General features: G+C 38.1%; 1 protein-coding gene across 4 annotated transcripts in view; it reads right to left on the bottom strand.

Moving 5' to 3' along the window:
• tho2 (THO complex subunit 2-like protein) overlaps positions 1 to 23,464 on the bottom strand; it is a 1,047,711-nt gene that overhangs the window by 547,648 nt on the left and 476,599 nt on the right. For all 4 annotated transcript variants that reach the window (XM_090374101.1, XM_090374103.1, XM_090374104.1 and 1 more), the window contains one exon: positions 11,485 to 11,626. In XM_090374101.1, the coding sequence (XP_090230227.1) occupies positions 11,485 to 11,626 (142 nt within the window). The remainder of the gene's footprint in view (positions 1 to 11,484; positions 11,627 to 23,464) is intronic.

The raw sequence follows: 23,464 nt of genomic DNA, 5'->3' as shown, positions 1-23,464 counted from the left end.
CAGTGGAGCAGGATAACAAATTTTCCAATTGTACTTGTTTTTCATCAAACCATGTTTTTACAGCAGCAAAAATTGATGCTCCAGTATAGTCAGTTTCTATGGATTTTACAAACATCTCTTCTTGCAATTTACAATCATCATGGGAATAACGAATGTATGCCATTAGAAGGGGCCTTATTGTCAGTAACTGTGGATTCATTAATCTGAACAGAAAATTTTCTCGTTTTTAGTTTGTCAATTAGCTGCTCTTCAATGTTAATTGACATCTCAATTCATCTTCAAACTGAATCATTGCTCAATGGAAATGCTCTGTAATTGCACAGCTATCTACCATTGTAGTATGAGTCCATCAGTGCTTCTTTACTATAACACTTGGTATTTTTTGATATCCTTCCCAAGAGTCTATTCGCCCAGAAAGCAAAATTCATTTAAAACAACTTGAGAGTTAGTCATTAGGGGATGTTTGGTTATCTAAGAGGCCTCATGAAAAGAAAAACTCAAAGTGCATACTTTCAATGGTGGATTACCTAATTTCGATATTAAAAATTGTCATTTAGCCAATATGTAAATAACGAGAAACTAAAAATGCCGCAAAGGATTTCCTATCGATGAGAAGAAGAGACTTTGCCAATTGCTGTTTATTGTCCTGAAGGCACTGTTATAATGATTACAATAAAAGGGGCTTTAAATCCAAATAACACTTTTCATATCTAAGAGTAATTCAGATCTCTCTCTCTGTTAATAATTATCTGTAGCTGTGCACTCTTCTAAGCTTCCCATGCCCATTGCTATAAAATTCTACAGTCACTCATTTACAGGCAGAAAAAAATAATTCCTACAACTATGCCTTTTACAAAAATTAATCCTCAATCATTAATAAACACAGTTATTTTTCTACAAAGCCACCATTTTCTATGCACTTCCACCATCTGAGTCAAATGCTGTATTCCAATCCTGTAAAAGTCCTTCCTCTTGCTCCTGAGGACTTCACAAAGCACTGTGCTTGAGCTGGTCATCATCTGAAAAGTGGGTTACACAGGGTGCATCCTTCAGCAGGTAGTCAAAGAAGTGAGGGTTGGAAGGTGCAAGATCCAGGCTATGAGAAGAGTGAGGAAGAACAGTGTAACCCAGTTTTGCACAATGACCTCCATTGTGTGCAGATTGGTGTAAGGTTGTGCATTGCAGTAGTTGTAGTAGTAGTGGCATGTGATGCAAGAAAGCAGTGTATGAGCTTAAGCAGCATAAGCCAAAAAAAAAAAAAAAAAAAAAAATCACACAATCATTCCCTCTAAATGTTTGTCCAGTTCCTCCTTAAATTCATTTAACCTATCAACTTCCACAACGACAGATGGCAGTTTGTTTCAGCAATTAATCACCCGCTGGTTAAAGGCAAATTTCAGCACATCTATTCTACATCTGCCTTTCCTTAATTTGAATTTATGCCCTCTTAGGTTTGTAATCTGAACAAATGGAAGAATCCCATCAGAATTCAGCAAGCTCAACCCATTCAAGGCCTTATACACTTCAATCAGATCACATCACAGGTGCCTAGTCTCCAGTCACTGCAATTTGCAGAACTTAAGCACTCTTGTTAAGAGGATCCCTTCATTCCCCTCACCAATCTTGTTACCCTTCTCTGTACATGCATAAGACAATCTACATCCTTCCTAAAATGAGGCCTCCAGAGCTGTATGCAGTACTCAAGGCCTCAAGTACCATTACCTTATACAGAGGAACAATTGCCTCCTTTTTCCTGCTAGCAAAATTCCTATATATATCATTGACAAAACCCCATGACCTTCCCTGGCAGCCTGTCTGCATTGCTCAGAGAACTTTATATCTGACTGCACAATTACTCCCAGATCTTTTCCAATTTCTACCACCTCAAGTGTAGTACCATACATTTGGTATGTTTCTCTGGGGTTACTTCTACCCATATGCAGTACTTTGCATTTTTCAATTTTTTTTTGGTAGTTGTTGGCGCATCGGCTTCTGTGGCCATAATGCGTCTCCCAAGGTTTTTGCAGTACTCTTGATCCAAGCCCGAGGCGGGATTCGACCCCGCGACCTTTTGGGTTGCTAGGCAGGCACTTTACCCACCCAGCTAGCACGGTCGGCACATTTTTCAATGTTAAACTTTAGTTGCCACTTCTCAGCCCATCTGCCCAAATTTTCTAGATCCTGTTACAGTAGCACACTGCTATTACTGTCATTAACAACCCTACCAACCTTTGTATCATCTGTAAACTTCGAGACTAAGCCTGATAAACCTTCATCAATATCACTGATAAATATACAAAACAACAGTGGACCCAACACCGAACCCCGTGGGACTCCACTAATAACATTAGTCCATGGAGAGCAGAACCCATTGATCACCACCCTCTGTCTTTTCCCACTCAACCATCCTTTTATCCATTGTAGCAATTTACCGTTAATGCCATTCTGCTCCAATTTGTACAGTGTCAAAAGCTTTCCTGAAATCCAAGTATGGGACATCAAATTATTTTTTGCATCCAGTTCCTTTGTAACCACATCATAATAATCAATCAAATTTGTGAAACAAGATTTTCCCTTAACAAACCCAAGCTGTGTCAGAATTATTGCTGCAGTCTTGTCTAGATGATCCTGCAATGCATCTTTAACCAGTGACTCCATTATTTTACCCGGAACAGAAGTCTTGTTGTGTAGGTTATAGTGCTTTTTAAATCTCTCAAACCAACTCTTACTAGTGTTAAATGGTTCCACATTTTTTTCATGGTGAGCTTTCGTCAATCTCCATATAGGCTCTTCACTTTTTCTTTAATAATAATTCTCCCACTCACCCATCCTTTTATCCATTGTAGCAACTTAATCTTAATAGCATTCTGCTCCAATTTCTACAATAGACTTCCATGCGCAACAGTGTCAAACGTTTCCTGAAATCCAAATATATGATATCAAAATTATTTTTTGCATCCAGTTCCTTTGTAACCATATCATAATATCCTATCAAATTTGTCAGACAAGACTTTCCCTTAACAAACCCATGCTGTGTCTGAATTATTATTGCTGGTCTTCTTTAGATGACCCTGCAATGCATCTTTAACAAATGACTCCATTATTTTACCCGGAACAGAAGTTAAACTAACTGGTCTGTAATTACTCTTTTTTATGTTTAACTTCAACAATTTCTTCTCCACTTTGCTCTCAGTTATTACAAAATCATTAAGCACACTGCTACAAATTGATAACCTTCTGGTATTTTCAAACATTAATAACTTCTCATGTGTGAATATACATGCAGAACACTCATTCAGTTTGTTTGCTAGCTGAGCAGGATCATCAACAGTCGAACCATCAATATCAAGTGGACTAATCGGATTCATCCCCTTCCTTTTAGAGTTTATATAAGTAAAGAAATCCTTGCTGTTTTTCTTAGCATCCTTTGCCAAAAATTTCTCGTATTCTGCCTTCACCTGCGTAATCTCCTTTGTGACTTGATTACAGACTAGCTTATATCTGCCACAGGCTTCTGTGTCGCCTGATAATTTATAAGCATCCCATGCGTTTTTCTTCTCTGCCACGAGTCTCATTAGTTCATTTGATAACCATTTAGGCCTAAACCTTGAACAATATTTCTTAATAGGCATGAAAGTTTTAGTACCTTCCACAATTAATTCCTTGAATGCTTCCCACTTAGAATTTCCTGTTGGTAACATCAGTTGATCCCACTGTACAGAATTTAAAAACTGTCTGAGTCCACTGCACTCATCTTTACGGAAGCAAAAATCCTTTCCTTTACCCCTGATGGTAATTATATCTTTAAGTAAATTCCACATCAGTACACTGTGATCACTGCCACCTAGTGGTTCCTTTATCTGCAAATTCTTAATACAGGAATGATCACTGCTGATAACCAGATCAAGAGTAATACCCTCTCTGGTTTCCTCTCGAACATGCTGCCGCTGAAAACAACCATCCAATAAATCCGCAAAAGTCTTACTAGTGTGTGAGTGACAAACCCAAAAGTTCCAATCAATATCTGGGAAGTTAAAATCCCCCATTATAAGACATTCTGATTTACTAGCCCACTCTATTTTTCTATACAATTGTTCATTGTACTCATTCGAGTCATTAGGCCTATAACACACTTCTACTCTTATTTCTGCTTTCGCAGTGCTTGTGCAACACCAAACTGACTCAACAGTGCACTGTTGATCTATATCAACTGGATGCACTTCTTTTGATTTTGTTTTTCTAAATTAACGGAATAACACCTCCTCCCTTCCTATCCTGTATATCCTTTCTGTACAAATTGTACTCCCCAAATTCCAATTCTGCATTCCTAATATCTGTGTGACACCATGTCTCTGATATCCCAATAATATCCGCCTTTGATGTCTTCACCAACACTTCATATTCATCAAATTTATTTACTATACTTCTAGCATTGGTATAAATGCAAGTATACATGCACCTATTCTTATTCTTAATTACCCTAACACATCCCATATACCCACCTGTTTCACGATGACTGCCATCAGTCCCTGAAACCCTTTGTTCCAGCCTGCTGCCTATTCTAATAGAAGTAGTGCAAGAATCACCTTCACCTCTGCTCGCAGCTACTTTTAACCTTTTAGTCTGTGAATCCCCCCCCCCCAAGCTATGAGTCTTCCAACCCACCTAACACTGCCTCAATAGCATCAGCAAATATTCTTGCAATCTTTCTATTTAAGTGTATCCCATCCCTGTATAAGCAGTCTCTCCTTTTAACAAGCACAGACCACGCTGAAAAAAATTCTACCCCTTGAGCCTTGCACATTCCCTCTAGGGCCTAATTGATTGACAAGGCTCTCATCACATACTCCCTCCTATCGCGTCTGAGCAGAATTGCAGACACTTTCAAATTTAACCCGAACTCACAACTTTTTTTTTTTTTTGCAACATTGACCTGTACTTGTTAAGTAAATCTGCAGATCTCCTACTCTTAATGTCATTGTTGCCAACGGGTACAACAATATTACCTTTTGTGCCCTTAAAAGATGATATATGCTTCACAACGTCATCAACTTTGCCACTGGCTGACATACCCTGGTCCTATTCCATCTATCCTTTTTACATATTCCCCTTCTCCTTGACAATAGAGTCACAAACAATAACTAACTCCTGTGGGACAAGTGCATTCTGCCTTGGAGATTGTCATGGAGAAGAAGAAGCTGATTAAAATTTTTGTCAGGTCGAACTCTACAGATGCAGATTTTCGACTTTTTCAACGCTTCCACATATCGAACTATCCGAGTTGGTTGTAATGCCACACTCGGAGAAGTCCACAGGTAAGACCCACCTTTGTCTCAAAACACTGTTGCCATGAATTTACTGACAGAAAGCTGTATTTTGAACTTCTTGCGCAGCGAATTTTGATGTTGCTACTACTCCAGACTGTCTCTTTGTTTCAGGGTCATAATGGTTGACCCAGGTTTTGTCGCCTGTGACTATGTGTGAAAGAAAAATCTCTCCTTCACTCTCATAGCACTGGAGAAGCATACAGATAACTTTCTGGGCTTATTTGTGCTCATTTATGTGTGTGTCAGCATTTTCTGGATCTACTGGGTGCAAAGCTTGTTGTAGCCTAGTTTCTTTATGATGGTTATCAGGGCAGGTATCCCTATACCTACTGCATTGCACAATTCACCTGTTGTGATGCGGCGATCCTCTTTGATTAGCATGTTTATCTAACTCTTGTTGTGACTGATGTTACTGGCCAGCTGCTTAGGGACGTTTCAACAATGTCACTTTCTCCACTCTTAAAGCATATCACACAACGTAGAGCTGCACTCACAACTACAGTATTGTCACCAGAAACATTTCTGAGATGCATATGGATTTTGATAGGCGTCACTTCTTCCTTGGTAAGAAATTCAATCACGACTCTTTGCTTGATACGTATAGTTGTAACACCCACCATTTTGAACTATCCGTGTGCTGCAATCACGAGATCAATAACAGCACCACTCTGTACGGTGAAACTAGAGACCTCTAGCAACACACGAAATGATTTACAGCAGTACATTTGAAATCAAAAAATTAGGAGGCATTACTTTCATAACGGTCTTTATATGTGTGATGCACACATCATTTCTTGCATATTCCAGAAATATACATTTTATTCATCAACCCTACTAGTAGTGTTATGAAAAGGGGAGGGCCCACTTGTGAATTCTAATTAATACCAGTTTACTGAAATATTAATTAAACTGTTCTTTTGGAACTGTCATGTGCCTTGTAGGGAGTTGCTTTTAGACACACGATGCAGTGCTGCCACTCAGTAATGCTGCCTTTAGTTTTGTTTTCCAGTTGGTTATGAATTATGCGAGTTTTATGCTCATGTGATTTATTGTAATTTAAAACAAATCACACAAGTGTAAACGAGTCAGTGAATATAAGATTGCAATTAGAATTTCTAAAAATGAATGATTTAAAAGGATCAACCAAAAGAACCACAATAAAAAATAAGGGAAAAATTTTTGGAATGTCGAAATTTTGGAAATTTTTGTTTAATTTAACTACACTGTTACAGTAAAGCTGTAACAATGAAATTCAATTAAACTGTCCAATTCCCATTCTTCAAATAGACCTCTGGTATTGGGAAATTTCTGATTCATAATAACTGCAATATTTGATTCATAATACACTAACCATATAACTGAAAATTTATAAAAATAGAAATAATTTTAGACCGGATCAAATTAAAATGATAAAATAATATACACTGATTATACAATAAAAGCAGTAAAATAATAAAATATAAAGAACAGCAATTAAACTACACGGAATTAAATTGATAAAGACAATGTAGCTGTCAGTTATGTTATTTTTGGTTTTTTTTTAGGAGCATTAGCAACTAAGATCATATTGCTCCGGGAATATGCTGTGGTCATTCCCTGACCTTTACACATCTTCCCTATTTGGTAGGCATGGGCTCGAACCCCGGTCTAATCAAGAAGCGTGTGTTATGCACTGCTGCTCCTGTTCACCTGGCTACGGAGGCACCCGTAGCTGTCAGAGGCAACTACCTCCTTTATCAACGATAAGATTTGACTCTAAATGGCTCTGGAGCATCCAGGCAGAACCATTCATCCCATCCAAGAATTACAGCTTCAAAGAGGGGATAAAATGGATCCCCCATCTCTATTAATGATGTTAAGCTCAGAAGAGCAAATTCGCAAACCCTTGAGCCATTTGTGGTTCAAATATCTGTGTGAACAATCGACCATGATGGCATCCCCAGGCAGAATTTGGTAGTTCTCTTCCCAAAAATTTTCAGCCACAGCAGATTTCCCATTATATGTGGCCTTTATTGCATTAATATGCTCCCCCATATGATCTTTGAAATGCCATTTTATCTCACAAACCCCCCACAATCTGGGCATTTCATCTCATATATGACCCTGCTTGTACCTTTGTAAGGGATCTTTAATCTTCAACACAACTGTGTGCAATCTTCGCCCTGGCAGTTGCACCCAGCTTGCCTGGCAAGCATGTAATACTCAAGCAATTCGCTCAGTTAAGCCTAGGTAGCAGGGAATGTATGTGGTGGCAATGGACGTGAATGGCTCTTTTTGTCCGTGTTCTGCTTCCCAAACATATTTATCCAAAACTTTTTGGGGATACCCACATTTTATGAGATCTGCTGTGACTCGTTTAATGTCTGCCTTTCTATTCTCGGGGACGCCACGGATCCAGCCCTATCCAACGAGGCCCTAATAATACTATCCTTGTGATTGTTGGCTGTGCTGTGTTATAATGCGTATATTGCCCCAGACATGTTTTCTTTATACAATCGTTTTTACTTTAGGGCCATCTCTATAAACCAATATCAAGGAAAGGGAGGGTACTATCTACTTCCACCTCTGAGGTAAACTGAATAAAACGGGGAGAAACTATTAAGAAAACTGAGAACCTCATCCTCTCTTCCCCTCTGTACAATGGTGAATGTATCATTGACGTATCATTTCCATGCAAGCATGGGGGAAGCAGACCCATCAAAAATCTTAGACTCGAGCTCCTCCATGGCTGTTTGCTACAACAGCACTAATTGGAGAGCTTTTCACTGCACCATGAACTTGCTTATACATAGTGTTTTGAAATAACATAGTAGTACTGGAGAGACATAGTTCTACCATGCTACAAATATCTTCTATGCTCAAGGGAGTCCGGTCTCTTAGGGTGTCATACCTCTCCGACGTCGTGTGCACGCATATGATCACATGCTCAATGGGGATGCATGTAATAAGGACACCACATTGAATGATATCATGGCCTCACCCTCTTCAATGGAGCATGTGTAAACTGCACAAAGCCTCCACTGTCTTAGAAGATAAAGTCTGATCGTCCTACTATAGGAAATATTAGTTTGGATAGAAATCTGGTTAATGCATGTGTTGGGCTAGCCAGGTGGGTAAAGTCCATGCCTGGCAACCCAAAGGTCACAGGTTCGATTCCCGCCTCGGGCTTGGATCAAAGTACTGCAAAAACCTTGGGAGGTGCATTATGGCCCCAGAACCCTATGCGCCAACAACTACCAAAGAAAAAAAAAAAAAAACTAAGGCCATATTACTCCGGGGATATGTGGTGGTCATTCCCTGACCTTTCCACATCCTCCATATTTGGTAGCACATGGGCTCGAACCCCGGCCTAATCAAGAAGCGTGTGCCACGCACTGCTGCTCCTGCCCACCTGGTCACGGGGACGCCCACAGGAGGTGTGCTCTCTTGTTCACCATTGATAACAAAGGTATGCGATGTGGCCGTTGTAGCATATTTGCTACAAAGTGCGACTAGTGATCCATTGTGATATTTTGTCCTGTGCTCGAAGATTGTATTCCGACGTGATTTGTGACATTGTGGCCCATCTGTTTGCTTGCACAATTCTAGCCATCCTCCTCTGACCGCTCTCATCAACAAACTGGGTCAGAAAACTGCTAGATTGGGGGGGGGGAGAGATACATAGACTAAAAGGTTAACGGTGGCCGCAGGCATAGGCAAAGGTGATTCTTGAACTGCTTCTATTAGAATGATCAGCCGCCCGGAAAGGAAGGCAATGGAGATTTCGAGGCCTACTGGGAGTCATAGTGAGTGGAACAAATCAATACATGGGCTGTGCTAGGGTAACTAAGAGTAGAAACAGGTTGTTGTTGTTGTTTGGTTTTTAGGAGCATTATCAACTAAGGCCATATTGCTCCGGGGATGTGGGGTGGTCATTCTTTAACCTTTCCGCATCTTCCGTATTTGGTGGTCATGGGCTCGAGCCCCGACCTAATCAAGAAACGTGTGCTACGCACTGCTGCTCCTGCCCACCTAGCTACAGAGGCGCTAGTAGAAACAGGTGCATGTATACCAATGCTAAGAGTATAGTTAATAAATTTGATGAGCTTGAAGTGCTAGTCAAAACATCAAAGATGGATATTGTTGGTATCAGAGACGTGGTGTCACACAGACATAAGTAGTGCAGAATTGGAATTTGGAGAGTACAATATGTATGGAAAGGATAGACAGGACAAGAAGGGAGAGGGGTTATGCCATTAGTTAAGAAACACATAAAATCTAAGGAGGTGCATCCAACTGATTTTGATGGACAATGCAATGTTGAGTCTCTTTTGGTGTGACATAAGCACCGGGAAAGGAAAAATGAGAGTAGGTGTGTGTTATAGGCCTAATGAATCTGATGGGTATAATCAACATTTGTGCAGAGATATAGAGTAGGCACGTACATCAGAATGTCTTATAATGGGTGATTTTAACTTTGCCGATATTGATTGGAACTTCTGTGTTGGTCACTTGCACACTAGCAAGGCTTTTGTGGATTTATTGGATGACTGTTTTCTACAGCAACAAGTTCGAGAGGCAACTAGAGGGAGTAATATTCTTGATCTGATTATCAGCAGTGATTATTCATGCATTAAGAATTTGCAGATAAAGGAACCACTGGGTGACAGCGATCACAATGTACTGATGTGGGAATTACTTAAGGATGTAACTACCAACAAGGTTACAGGGAAGGGCTTTTGCTTTCATAAAGATGACTAAAGGGGTCCCAGAGTGTTTTTAAATTCTGTACAGTGGGATCAACTGATGATATTACCGACATTGAATTCTAAATGGGAAATCTTCAGTGACTTAATTTTGGAGGCTACTAAGCTTTTCATTCCAAGTAAGAAATACTGTTCAAGGTTTAGGCCTAAATGGATGTCAGATGAATTAATGAGGCTGGTGGCAGAGAAGAAAAATGTATGGAATGCACGTAAAGTATCAGGTGACACAGAAGCCTATGGCAGATATAAACTGTCTGTAATCAAGTCACAAAGTAGGTTAGGCAGGCAAAGGCAGATTACGAGAAATCCTTGGCAAAGGATGCAAAGAAAAATAGCAAAGAGTTCTTTACTTATGTAAACTCTAGAATCAAAGAGATGAATCAGATTGGACCACCTAACATAGATGGGTTGACTATTGATGATCATGTTCAGGTAGCTGATAAACTGAACGTGTATTTTTCATCTGCATTCACATGAGGAGTTATTCAATGAGGGGAGTGAAGAATAGTGCTGTTTTTTTCCTCTCACAAAGTCCTTTAAAGTTGGGATTGATTGCAAACAACTGAATTCTTATGTCTGGTGCAATATTCAGTCTGTAACAATATTTAGATTTTGCTTTAAAAAAAAAAATAATAAATTAATTAAAATTCAAAGTAGCCATTACAGAAATTATCCATGGATTCCCTCGGAACTGTTCACAGATCCTCTCGGGATCCACAAAGCACAGTTTGGGAACCACTGGCGTAGAGCATTGTAAGGGCTGAATGGCAAGCCAGTGTACAACAGATGACACTGCAATACAATATGGGGAATGCAAGAACAATATCCCAAATGACGATGTACAACACATCCAGACATATGAGGTTCCACAGCAGACAACCTTCAGTCCTTCACTGCTGATAATCATCATTGATGACGAGTGCTGTGGTGCCAACAACAAATCAGTTGTACTGGAAGACTGGAAATGATGTGTGGGTTGGATGAGTCCAAATACCTGGTGAAAGTGAAACAAGCAACATGAGTCCACAGGCCATGAGGCCACAGTCCGGAGGCAGTAGTTTCTTAATATGGGGCATGTTTTTCAGGCAAGAACTAAGATCCCTGATATGTATGGACCAAAGTTTCACTTGTGCAATCTACCAGCAGCTATTAGAAGACCATGTGCACCCTGCCTGTTGCACATTATTGTCTTGAAAAATCCCATTTTTCATAGGAAAAATGGGATTTTTCAAGACAATAATGTGTCATGTCATCAGGCCTGCACAATGCATGCATGAATAATTTGTAATTTCATTCTTTAAGGCTTTTCTAAATTTGTGATTTCATTCTTTAAGGCTTTTTAATTGTTTACTAAATATAACTAAAGTAAACCGGTTAACAACAAGGAAATAAAAAAAAGTTTATGGACTCACGTGACTGAAACCACGTATCCTTTTCTGACTGCAATAAAGCTAACACACGAGCACAATGCTCCTGCTGTTTTTTTTCTTCTTCAGTGAGTTTTTCAATTAAAGCAACACATCTTTCCTTTTCTTTCTTCTTTTTACTTTGCACCTATAAGGAAAGTAAAATTAATACATGAAAAAATACATTTAAATTAAAATTTTAAAATCTATTTATTTAAAAATAAGCTTTCTATTTTAGAAAGCTTATATTTACCTCTGTATACCTAACCTTACACTTAGTAAAAGTACACTCAGGAAAAGTATTGATAGTAATCTAAAATCAAAATTCTAGCTTTATCAATTGTCAAAAAAAAAACAAAAAAACCCTGTTACCAAACCCAAGAAAATTTGAGTTCCCTGTCTGCAAATATACACTAAAAATTCTTTCATCGAAGTCTTGGATTTTTTTTTTTTTTTTACAAATTTTTGCTTCTGTTATTAAGCCTATTATAAGTTGATTTAATTACAAAGTCTAATTAATCAACATTGAATTCAATTACCTCTACGTAGCCAACATTTACAGCTTTTGCCAACCTTGCTGTACAGAACAAAGTGAGTGCAGCAATTCATCCTATTAGAATCAAGCGCATAACCAGTCAAAAGGGGATACAAGTAATATAGTAAACGTTAGTTGGTTGATTTTGTATTTAATGGTGCATTAGAAGCTTAGGCCATAATGTGCCAAGTCTAAATGAAAACATCAATATATTTGATAATTTACTTACAAGTTATCACATCAAAAAATATAAATATAAAAAGAATGGTAAATTCAAATGAATGGGTATAGATTACCAAACTAAAAAGTTTAAAAACATCTGACAGTATTTACTGCCTAAGATCTGGCTGAGTGGAAATGGTTCAGCCAGACTCATAAAAGCACGCATTTGTAAAACCAAGACATTCTATAAAAGTATGATAAATGTCTATAATAGTTTTGCCATTCTCACACATAGGTGGGACATCTGCCTACAACAGAAAGTTTCTTGTCCTATGTGGAGTAAAGAGCAAAAAAAAAAAAAAAAAAAAAAAAAAGTGTCGTCTAATCCCAAGCAGACTGAATTGCTATTGTTTGGTTACAAGCATAACCTGGATTAATTTGTTTTGTAGCCGGTTCATGCAAGAACCTTAGGAGATACAGTTTGGTGCAGACTACTTGCAGACTACTTGCCCTAAGTCTGTATATGGGACTAACAGGCAACAGTAGTTCAGGGAACTGCTGATTTAGTATGATATCAGAAAATTCACTTCCACTGATCCAGTCTGGGATCCAGCAAGACTAGATGTCAAATTCTATTCAATGAGAATAAACCATATCTAAATCCCTGATAAGCAGAAATGGAGGAGGATTAAAACTCACTGGTAATAAAGCCTGAAATACACTTGATGAATTGCATCTATCATAAGTCTTTGGTAATGACTACCTTTGATGCAATCAAGGGATATTTTTATTTGCATGCAGTATGTTTCTTTCTTTGAAAGGGTGGAGGGAACTGCCTACCACCCTTGTCCACAGTTGTCCACTGTCTGCTGCTCATTTTAACAGCACTTAGATCTGAATACCAAAGTGTCATTTTGAAGTCGGATGAGTGTTGCACAGATTTTCCCATTGGGATTCAAAAAACAGATGTCCACACATGGTGGCTGGCAGGGATTTCAGTAAAAAAAAATGTACTGTAGAGTAACTGCTTATATAAAAAAGAGATGTAAAAGCTTTGAAGAGAAGAGGTAGTAAAATGCGTCAGTGGAAATGTAGATAGCCTGATGCTGGACTGGATCTAAACACTGAAGTGCATATGCCATAACCATAATCAAGTTTAGAACAGAAAGGAGCACGGTACAGATGAAGTAGTACTGATCTGAATTCCATGAAGTTGAGGAAAGAAGAAGAAGAATTTAAATATAATCCTTAGCTGACAGCTTTATTGGACAAAAGTCAGCTACACGTTAAAGAAAATTCTTGGTAATTTGGTTTCGGCTGGCAGGTTCTAGGATAATTGTTTTGCCTAAGCTTTAATTCTGGGTTAGCATGATTACATCTGGCCTACAGAAGTGCACACAAGTGGTCTTTTGTGACAAAATTCTGATCTCATTAGTAATGACCAGAGTGCAAGGGATCAATGGCTGTATTTTTAAGATTCCTTCCAATGACCATTCTGCATTTTGCATAGATGACAAAATACAGAAAAATCATCAATTAGAAGGCGTGTTAAAATTTGTATAAGTTGTTCTTTAGACCGAGAAAAGGCATTGAAATTATATAACTTAGAAAAAAGTCACTCCTCTTAGCAAAAGACTTGAGAACATATTCGCTGAAGTTGACAGTACGACAGGATGTTTGAGAGAGTAACAGGAATTTAAAACCACCCATTCCCTGCTCTGTTCATCTAAAGAAGACATACCATGTCTTCTTTAGATGACACAGTATCTTCTTATAATGTTTACAACTGTGACTAGTAGTTGAATTATTAGTGGTTGTTTAGTGTCCAAACAGGAATGACCACATCTTATGGAGTTTGCATACTTTGCGTTACACCTGAAGGGACAAATTGAACTGCCAACAGGTTTTCAGAACACTTATTTAGAAAAAAACGGCTGATTATATTACTTTTTCTATCTTTAGTTTGATCTTTAATGTGATTACAAGACTAGGATCAATTTTGTTTCTTCTCTGTCACGAGTCTCATTAGTTCATTTGATAACCATTTAGGCCCAAATCTTGAACAATATTTCTAATAGGTATGAAAATTTTTAGTGGCATCCACAATTAATTCCTTGAATGCTTCCCACTTAGAATTTACTGTTGGTAACATCATCAGTTGATTCCACTGTACAGAATTTAAAAACTGTCTGAGACCACTGTACTCACCTTTATGGAAGCAAAAATCCTTTCCTTTACCCCTGATGGTAATTATATCTTTAAGTAAATCCCACTTCAGACACTGTGATCACTGCCACCTAGTGGTTCCTTTATCTGCAATTCCTTAATACACGAATGATCACTGCTGATAACCAGATCGAGAGTACTGCCCTCTCTGGTTGCCTCTCGAACATGCTGCTGCAGAAAAACAATCATCCAATAAATCCACAAAAGTCTTACTAGTGTGTGAGTGACCAACCCACAAGTTCCAGTCAATATCTGGGAAGTTAAAATCTCTCATTATAAGACATTCTGATTTACTAGCCCACTCTATTTCTCTGTACAACTGTTCATTGTACTCATTCATTGTGCAAAGGCTGTTAGTGGTATGGAATTCAAATAACTTTACTGCAGTTAACAAATTACCTCACACTGGGAAATGGGTCTGTTGGGAACTGTCAGGCAGATAAAGCAACTAAAACATAAAATGACAATGCCGCCAAGAGTGATAAGTGAACAATGTACTGTTTATGATGTACTTCAAACTATGGAAGCGGCAAGACATGGATTCAATACAATGAAGAATTGTATTTTAGCATTAGCAGTGGCATATGATGCAAGCTTATACAGCATCAGTAAAAAAAAAAAAAAAAAAAACACCCTTCCCATATCACTGAACCATTCGTTCCAAAAGTCTATCCTGTTCTTCCTAGAATTATTTATCACTTGTATAATGACAATGACAGAGGGAAGTTTGTTACAGGAATCAACTTACTGCTGGCAAAGTCAAATTTCCTCACATCTACTCTGCAACTGTATTTCCTCAATTTGAATTTATGCTCCCTGAGATGCGAGATGCTGCAATTTGCAGAACTGAAGCCTTTCCTAATAAGAGCACCCCTTTGTTCCCCCCCCTCCTCAACAACCTCGTGCCCTTCTCTGTACTCATTCCAGCAGCTCCACATCTTTCCTAAAATAAGGCCTCCTGCCCTGTATATGGTACAGGCTACCCCCATATAATGCGGTACTTCTACATGGTTTGGCTCTAACATGACTGACGAATTGCCGCAATCCTCACACAACACAGTATTCATATAACAACGGTTTGGCTCTAACATAGAGAATTGGGACAAACCTCGCATAAAACGGTATTTTTGAGCTTTTGTACAGAGCAAACGTTGCTACTATGTTGAATGTAATTTTTCAACATTTTCATTCTTTTTTGTGAATCCCTACTGTTGACTCACTAGTCATTATACAAAAAAAAATTATAGGGAAATCCCCATATTTATCATGTTGGAAATCCCATGTTAGGTTCTGTGCTATTGAACTTCTGCTTTGTTTGAGACCATAAAATTGTGACTTATTATTTGAATTATTTCATAATTTATAAATTTTTCTGGGCACATATTACTGAACACTGTTCATAAGAAACCGTATTGGAATGATTACTTTCTTGTGAATAAAATTGCAGCCATTAATTTTGCCTAACAAAATTAGGTAATATTTGGGAAACAGCCAATTTATTTAAAGAATGATTCCAAAGCTATTTTGTGCCATCTGTGGAAATCTATTTAAAGCAGAAAACCTAGATTTCAAAGTTTTATCAATATTGGATAACGAGGCAGGCCATAAAAACAATGAGTCATATCAATTGATGAAGTAATGTTCTTACCACATAATACAACTTCTTTAATTCAGCCATTAGATCAAGGCATCTATAATACCTTTAAAACTCCTTACATCAGAAAATTGTTACAATAGATTTTGAAAAAAATTGATTCGAATCTATTGAAGTGATGGAGGAATGGAAACATTTCTCAATTGTGGATTGTATTGGAATCATTGCTTTACTGCTCAAAGTACTGAAACTGTCTAAACGAGTGTGTTGGGAAAATGTATGGCCAGAGTCAGTTCATTCAGGAAATATGGTCGAACTGGCAGAAATGGAATTGGTGCAACAGTAGAACATGCTAAGTTAGTAGGAGGGAAATGTTTTGATTTGACTAGTGAAGATATTCAAGAATTACTGATAGAAAAAGAATCTGGCAAAGCGGATTTACCTGAAATGGAATCGGAGGTAAACCAAATGAATTCAGAGTTTAATAGTGCAGATGAAAATGCTGAAGTTCCAAATCTTACACTAAAAGGCATAAACTTAGCCGAACAACCAGAATCTTATTTTCTGAATGCAGATCCTAAGACTGAAAGGAACACAAAGTTCAAATTCAAAATGCTTAGGTCCTTACCATACAATTTACAAAGATCTATCAAGCAAAAGCAAACAATCCCAGATTACTGAATTTTTAGAGAGAGCAGAAGATACACGAAAACAAGATGCTGCAGGAGACAGCCTGGAAAGTGAAGATATTCTACAACAGAGAAAATGTTCTCGTTTCATTGTGTTTAGCAGCAGTGAAGAGGAAGAAAATTAAATGAAAGTGCATTATCTGACATATATGTATCGCAATTTGTAAGACATTTATTCACTCATTACTACTGTTAATAAAAATAAAGTTTCTGATAGTTATAAAAAATACAATGCATTTTTGTTAGCTTTTCGTATTGTACTGGTTCTTAGTATCATATAAAAAGGTTTCGGAATACATGAAATTTTATAGGAACTTAACTACCGTGTTATACAAAGGTTACCTGTACTCAAGTGTGGCCTGACCATTTCCTTATACAAAGGAATAAATTCCCCCTTATCCCTGCTAGTAAAATTCCTGTGTATTATTGATGATGCTCATGAGCTGGTCTCACAGCCTGTCTGCAATAGAGCTGACGCTGTACAAAGCACAAATTAAGAGCTAAATGAATTAAGAATTAATCCTTTTAGATTGTAATAGCTAACAGTGTTAATTCCACAAATAAAGAGCTAAAATATTTTACAATTTAATGGTTTCCTCCCTGCAGGAGGAAAATGGTCAACCATGGTGCGGGACAGAAAAATATGGAAGGTTATGGGAGAGGCCATTGCCCAGCAGAGGGTCAGAAATTGCTGAAAAGAAGTAAAACCTATACAACTTATACACTACTATACCGAAAAGTCCTGCTGGTCAGGTATCCACAGCCACTGGCAAAAGGCATATTCCCGATGCAGGCATTGGCTCCGGTCAACCTAATTTCTACTGTAAGCATCCTATTAGAGAATTAGAAGAGAGTGATTTTCCTTTATCTCGGAAATTCATCTGTTGTTTCGAAGAAACTAATCTTCCACACTTTCATTAAATTTCACCTGTCTCTGTTTACATGGTAGCTACAAGTGGTCCCTAATTTCAGCTTTGTTTTAACTGCTGTGCAAGCAACCTTACAGTGTCTAAGAGGAAATCCTTGAGTGTAGTGTGAAAAGTGTAGATCGGAGCGTTAAAAAAAGAAATCACTTTAAAATTTTGTATCCGTGCCAGTAGTGTGTCAACCATTCTGAAAAACCGTGCGAAATTATGCCTTTAGGAAGATGAGATGAAGCAGTTTCTAAGTGGATGAAGTTGATTCAAGACCAAAACATGTCGATATCAGGGCTATTAATAAAAGAAAAGGCTATGAAATACGCATCATTTCTGGGGCAGAAAACATTTCAAACCAGTTCTGGTTGGCTGGACTAATTAAATGAACACTGGAAAGAAACAGTTTTGGAAAAAATTATAGAGGATTACTAGTCCAAAGACATATTCAACATTGATGAAACAGGAGCATTTTTTAAATGTTTTCTGAACAAGACACTGATTTTTAAAGGTAATAAATGTGTAGTCAGTAAAAATAGTAAGGACAGAATTACACTCTTGATTGCATATATGGCTGGTAATGAAAAACTGAAGCTTTTGGTAATAGACAAAAGTAAACAACCCCTATGTTTCAAAGGAGTAAAGTCGTTAGAGTTGGACTACAACTACAACAAAAAATCTTGAATGACAAGCGAAATTTTTGAGCCGTGAATTTTAAATTTCGATAGAAAGGTGACCAAAGAAAACAGAAAAATTGTGTTGATTTTTGACAACTGCCCTGCCCACCTTCACTAGGTAATTTCAAAACATACAAGTGTGAAGCTTGTTTTCTTCCTTCTGAATAATTCATCTAAACTGCAGCCAGTGCCAGATTTACATATAAGTTAAACACAAGCTACAGCTTAGGATCTCACATTCCAAGGGACCTCACTCCTTCTTGAAAAATCCTTTTTTAATATTGTCACAGATGAACAGTAATACATGTTATAGCCTCATACACATAGCTTGGAACCACAACAAGTTTAAATCTGTTCATGACTGCAGCCAATGGACCAAGGCATTATCAAGAATTTGAAAGGCACTACCGAAGGCTCATACTGAAAAAAAATTATACTGAGAATAGAAACCAACCAACGTGTAGATTTGTGAATGTGCACATCAAAGTTGGCGAAAGTGTGGAGTCGAGATGTGACGGAAACAACGATTAAGAATTGTTTCACAAAAGCAGGTTTTGCTAAAGTGCTATTAAACAGAGATGAGAGGGATGAACTACTAGAAGACATTGAGCAATCTTGGAAAGAGTTCCAAGCAAGGTTTGATCAGTGGAGAAATTGTTCTTGACGAATTTTTAGGAGTTGATAATGATGTCATAAGTAGCTGAATATCTGAGTTACTCCAACATTTTGGAGCGTATTTAAAGAACTAGTGACTATATCGATGAAAATTAGGGCAATATTAAAAACATTCCAGACGAGAAACGTTGCCAGCATTTGAAACTTTGCATTGAGGCCTTCAGTGGAAAGAAAATGTAACAGAAAATGTATCTCAGTGGTTAAAGTTTAAACAAATTCGACCATTTTTATGAACAGTGTACAGGACAATCCAGTGTACAACAAAAAATAACCAAATATTTTGCAAAATAATTCTTGAAAGTGTACTAATATATTTTGTGCATCATGTATGTAGTAATTTCTTAATATGTTTGTATTAATAAATTGTTTTAAAATGTTAGAAAATTTATTCATTCCCACTTCTTTCCCATCTTTTACTATATTTCTGAATTTACAGTATTTTTCATTATTGAAAAGGTCATATTTTGACCTTTAATGAAATTTATAATGAAATTTCTGTACAACGAATTTTTCAAAGGAACGGTCGATTTCGTTATATAGAGGTCTGACTGTATTTGATATCAAAATTATTTTTTGCATCCGGTTCTTTTGTGACCACTGTGTAGTATCCAATCAAATTGGTCTGATAATATTTCACCTTAACAAACCCGTAGTGTGTCTGAACTATAACTGCAGTCTTGTTTAGATGATCCTGCAATGCTTCTTTAACCAGTGACTCCATTATTTTCCCCAGAAACTAAAGTTAAACTAACAGTTTGATAAACATCTGGCCTCCACTTCTCTACAGAATTCCTCATGTGTGAATGTAGATGCAAAATAGTCATTCAATTTATCAACTACTTGAGCAGCACCATCGACAGTCGAAACACTGGTATGAAGTGGATCAATCTGATTCATCCCCCTCCTCTTACACTTGAGATAAACAAAGAAGTTTTTGCTTGTTTTGTTCACAACCTTTGCTAAAAATTTCTCGTAGTCTGCCTTCACCTGCCTAATCTCCTTTGTGACTTGATTACAGATTAGCTTATATCGATCCTAGGCTTCTGTGTTGCCTGATAAGTTTTATGCATTCCACACATTTTTCTTTTCTGCCACGAGTCTCATTCATTTATGTGAGATCCATTTGGGCCCCAACCTTGAACAGTATTTCTTACTCGGTATGAAAAGCCTAGTAGCTTCCAAGATTAATTCGTTGAATGCTTCCAATTTAGAATTTGCTGTTGGTAACATCAGGAATTGGTCCCACTATATAGAATTTAATAACTGTCTGAGACTGCCATGGTCACTTTTACGAAAGCAAAACCGTTCCCTTTACCCCCAATGTTAGTCATCTTAAAGTAAATCCCATATCCGTACACTGTGATCACTGCAGATAAAAGAAACTAGTGGTTCTTTTATCTGCAGATTCTTAATGCATGAATAATCACTGATGATAATCAGATCAAGAGTATTACTCCCTCTGGTTGCCTCTCGAACATGCTTTTGTAAAAGTCCTGCAATAAATCCACAAAAGACTTATTAGTGTGCAAGTGACCATCCCACAAGTTCCAGTCAATATCTGAATAGTTAAAATGGACCATTATAAGATATTCTGATTTACTGGACCACTTATTTCTCTGGATAGCTGTTCATTGTACTTATCAGGCTCATTAGGCCTATAACACACTCCTACTCTAAATTTTGCTTCGCCAGTGCTTATGTCACATGAAACTGACTCAACAAGCACTGGCCACCCATATCAACTGGTTGCACTGCCTTAGATTTTATGTTTCCTAACTAACTAACAGCATAACTCCTCTTCCCTTCCTATCCTTATTACAAAGTGCTGACTAAATATGCATGGGTGGTATTCACAACTCGCCGAATAAATATGAATAGGACCCAAAGAGTCCGAAACCCTGGAGGGGGCCAAACTTAAGTGCTCCAATCAAAATAACTACCTTAAATGGATCACCTGGTTCTAAAGTCATCCAATTTTGATTGCTAACACCTAATGGTGTAGTATACAGAAAATGTCACAGCATGGGATTAGATCCTGCAGTGGATCTACTGAATGAGCCATTCAAAACACCATTTGCTGACACCATGCTCGGCAGTAGGAGTTGAGGCAGCAAAACGTCTTGATGCCATTCGAACTTATGCAGAAACAACAAATAATATGCCTCATAGTATTATTTCAAATGTTTTGAGAATCTGTAGCCAAGCAGCAGCCCCACCACTGGGTGTGGGATGCTGACACTGTCTGTACTGTATGTCTGCCAGGATACCCTGGCAGCACTTGTTTGATGGGGTCAGAGAGGAACTCAGAGATAGATTAACTCTGTATAAATAAAGGAGAATAATGCCTTTTTTTTCAGGACCCAGGCAATTCCCACTTGGCCATCTCGGGTTAGACCACCAAGGGCCTCATGCCAGTTGTCTAGAAAAAATTCTTTAGTAGTTCTGGACATGTTACTCTCGTGGCCCCTGCCTTATTATCATATGTCAGGGGTGGCCAACAAGTCAATCTCATGGGCGCCTCCATAGCCAGGTGGGAAGGAGAGGCAGTGCACAGCACACGCTTCTTGATTAGCCCGGGGTTTGAGCCCATCACCACCAAATACGGAGGATGCGGAAAGGTCAAGGAAATGACCACCGCATTATTCCCGGAGCACTATGGCCTTAGTTGCTAATGCTCCTTAAAACCAAATAACATAACAAGTCGATCGCGGCTTTAAATTTGGTTGATCACGATGAATTTTAAATATATATATAAAAATAGATTAGTCAAAATCTAAATGTTATTATTATTATGCACCCCACTGCATAAGCTTATTACAAATCCGTTGAACTATGTGACTACTCTTCTCGCCACACAGCTATTTGTTATTTGTTATTTGGTTTTTAGGAGCATTAGCAACTAAGGCCATATTGCTCCGGGATATACGGTGGTCATTCCATGACCTTTCCGCATTCTCCATATTTGGTGGTGACGGGCTCGAACCCCGGTCTAATCAAGAAGCGTGTGCTACACACTGCTGCTCCTTCCCACCTGGCTACGGAGGCGCCTCTCGCCACACAGCTTCTAGGCTTGTCTAGTGTCTTGACTTTGAAAGCAGATTCAGTGTTGTTGTTGTTGTTGTTGTGGTGTTTTCTGGTGCATGCGCTACTTAGGCCATATTACGCCTTCCAAATTAATTGAGTTACTTATGATAACTGCACGGTGGGCAGTTAGAAACGGTCATACATTTTTATTTGTTTTATATAGAAAAAGAATTCAGAGAGATTTGCTTCTTTACCTATTAGGCTATTCAGAGAGAGAGGTTGCTGTAGATCTGAAATGAAACTAAAAGACATTCGTCGGGCATTCCTGAACAAGTTACATTCAAGGAGTTGTTTTACTGTAAGTGATTGCGAGCAGTGTGCACACTGCGGAGGATCATTTCCTGTAAGCAGATAGAGATGTGTGAGGTGAGTGTGATCTATACGAGTTCTGGCTAACATTACTTCTTTTCTATTTTTACCAAGGCTAGAAGTCCATAATCGTGGTTCAGGTTTTATTTGAAATAGCTTGTTATTTGTTTGCATTTTCCACAGAAGTGTCCATTGTTCCATAGATGTTCTCCGTATATTATGTCTATAATCAGGATATGGGACTAGGTAATTTATTGAGGATATGATGGAAGGATACTTAGCAGCACTGTCTGCACATTCATTTCCTGGAATACCACTGTGGCCAGGGATCCATGAAAAGATAACAGTTCTCTGATGCTCATGAAGACGTATCAGCTTATGTTTTATGAGCTTTAATAAAGGATTTTTAGGTGGGTAAGTCCTTTTCAAAGCTAAAATAGCACTCTGTGAATCAGTATATATTATACTTTTTTTTATTGACATTAGCGAGATGTTTTCCAGAGCAAGCTTAATGGCATGGAGTTCAGCAGTGTAGCTGCTGCATTCGGTTGGAAGTGAAATTGAGACAGTTGTATTAGGGAAGACGGCAGATGCACCCACTCGACTGTCAGACTTTGAACCATCAGTACAGATCTTGGTAAAGTGGGGGTACTTTTGTGAGTGAGAAACATGTAGTTGTTGGATGTTAATATCTGCTATAGAGCCTTTACCCCCATTGCTCAAAGTATTCATCAGAAGAAAGTGTGAAGTTAGTCCATGGGGGATCCGGATCTTTTTTTTCTCTGATGATATTATCAAGCTGAATATTCCAGCTTTCTGTTAGATTCTGCAGTCTGATACCAGAAGGTCGAATTGTTCTAAGTTTATTTGTATAATGGGTTTTCAATTGAGGATAATGCAACAGTGGCCAAACCGGATGAGTAGGCAGACTTTTAATTTTAGCTGAGTAGTTTATCAGCAACATCTTTCTTCTGATGCTAAGTGGAGGTTCGTGAGCCTCAACATAAAGACTTTGAATTGGTGATGTTCTATATGTACCTAGGGCTATCCTAAGAGAAGAATGTTGGATGGGTGCAAGACGGGCCAAGGTGCTCTCCCTAGCTGAGTCATGAACAGGCGCT

This window comes from Mastigoproctus giganteus, chromosome 5 (assembly GCF_048544385.1).
Source record: "Mastigoproctus giganteus isolate SK-2022 chromosome 5, ASM4854438v1, whole genome shotgun sequence".
Taxonomy (NCBI): domain Eukaryota; kingdom Metazoa; phylum Arthropoda; class Arachnida; order Uropygi; family Thelyphonidae; genus Mastigoproctus; species Mastigoproctus giganteus.
Note: the sequence above shows the minus strand (reverse complement) of the source record. Positions and strands in the feature narration are given on the sequence as shown.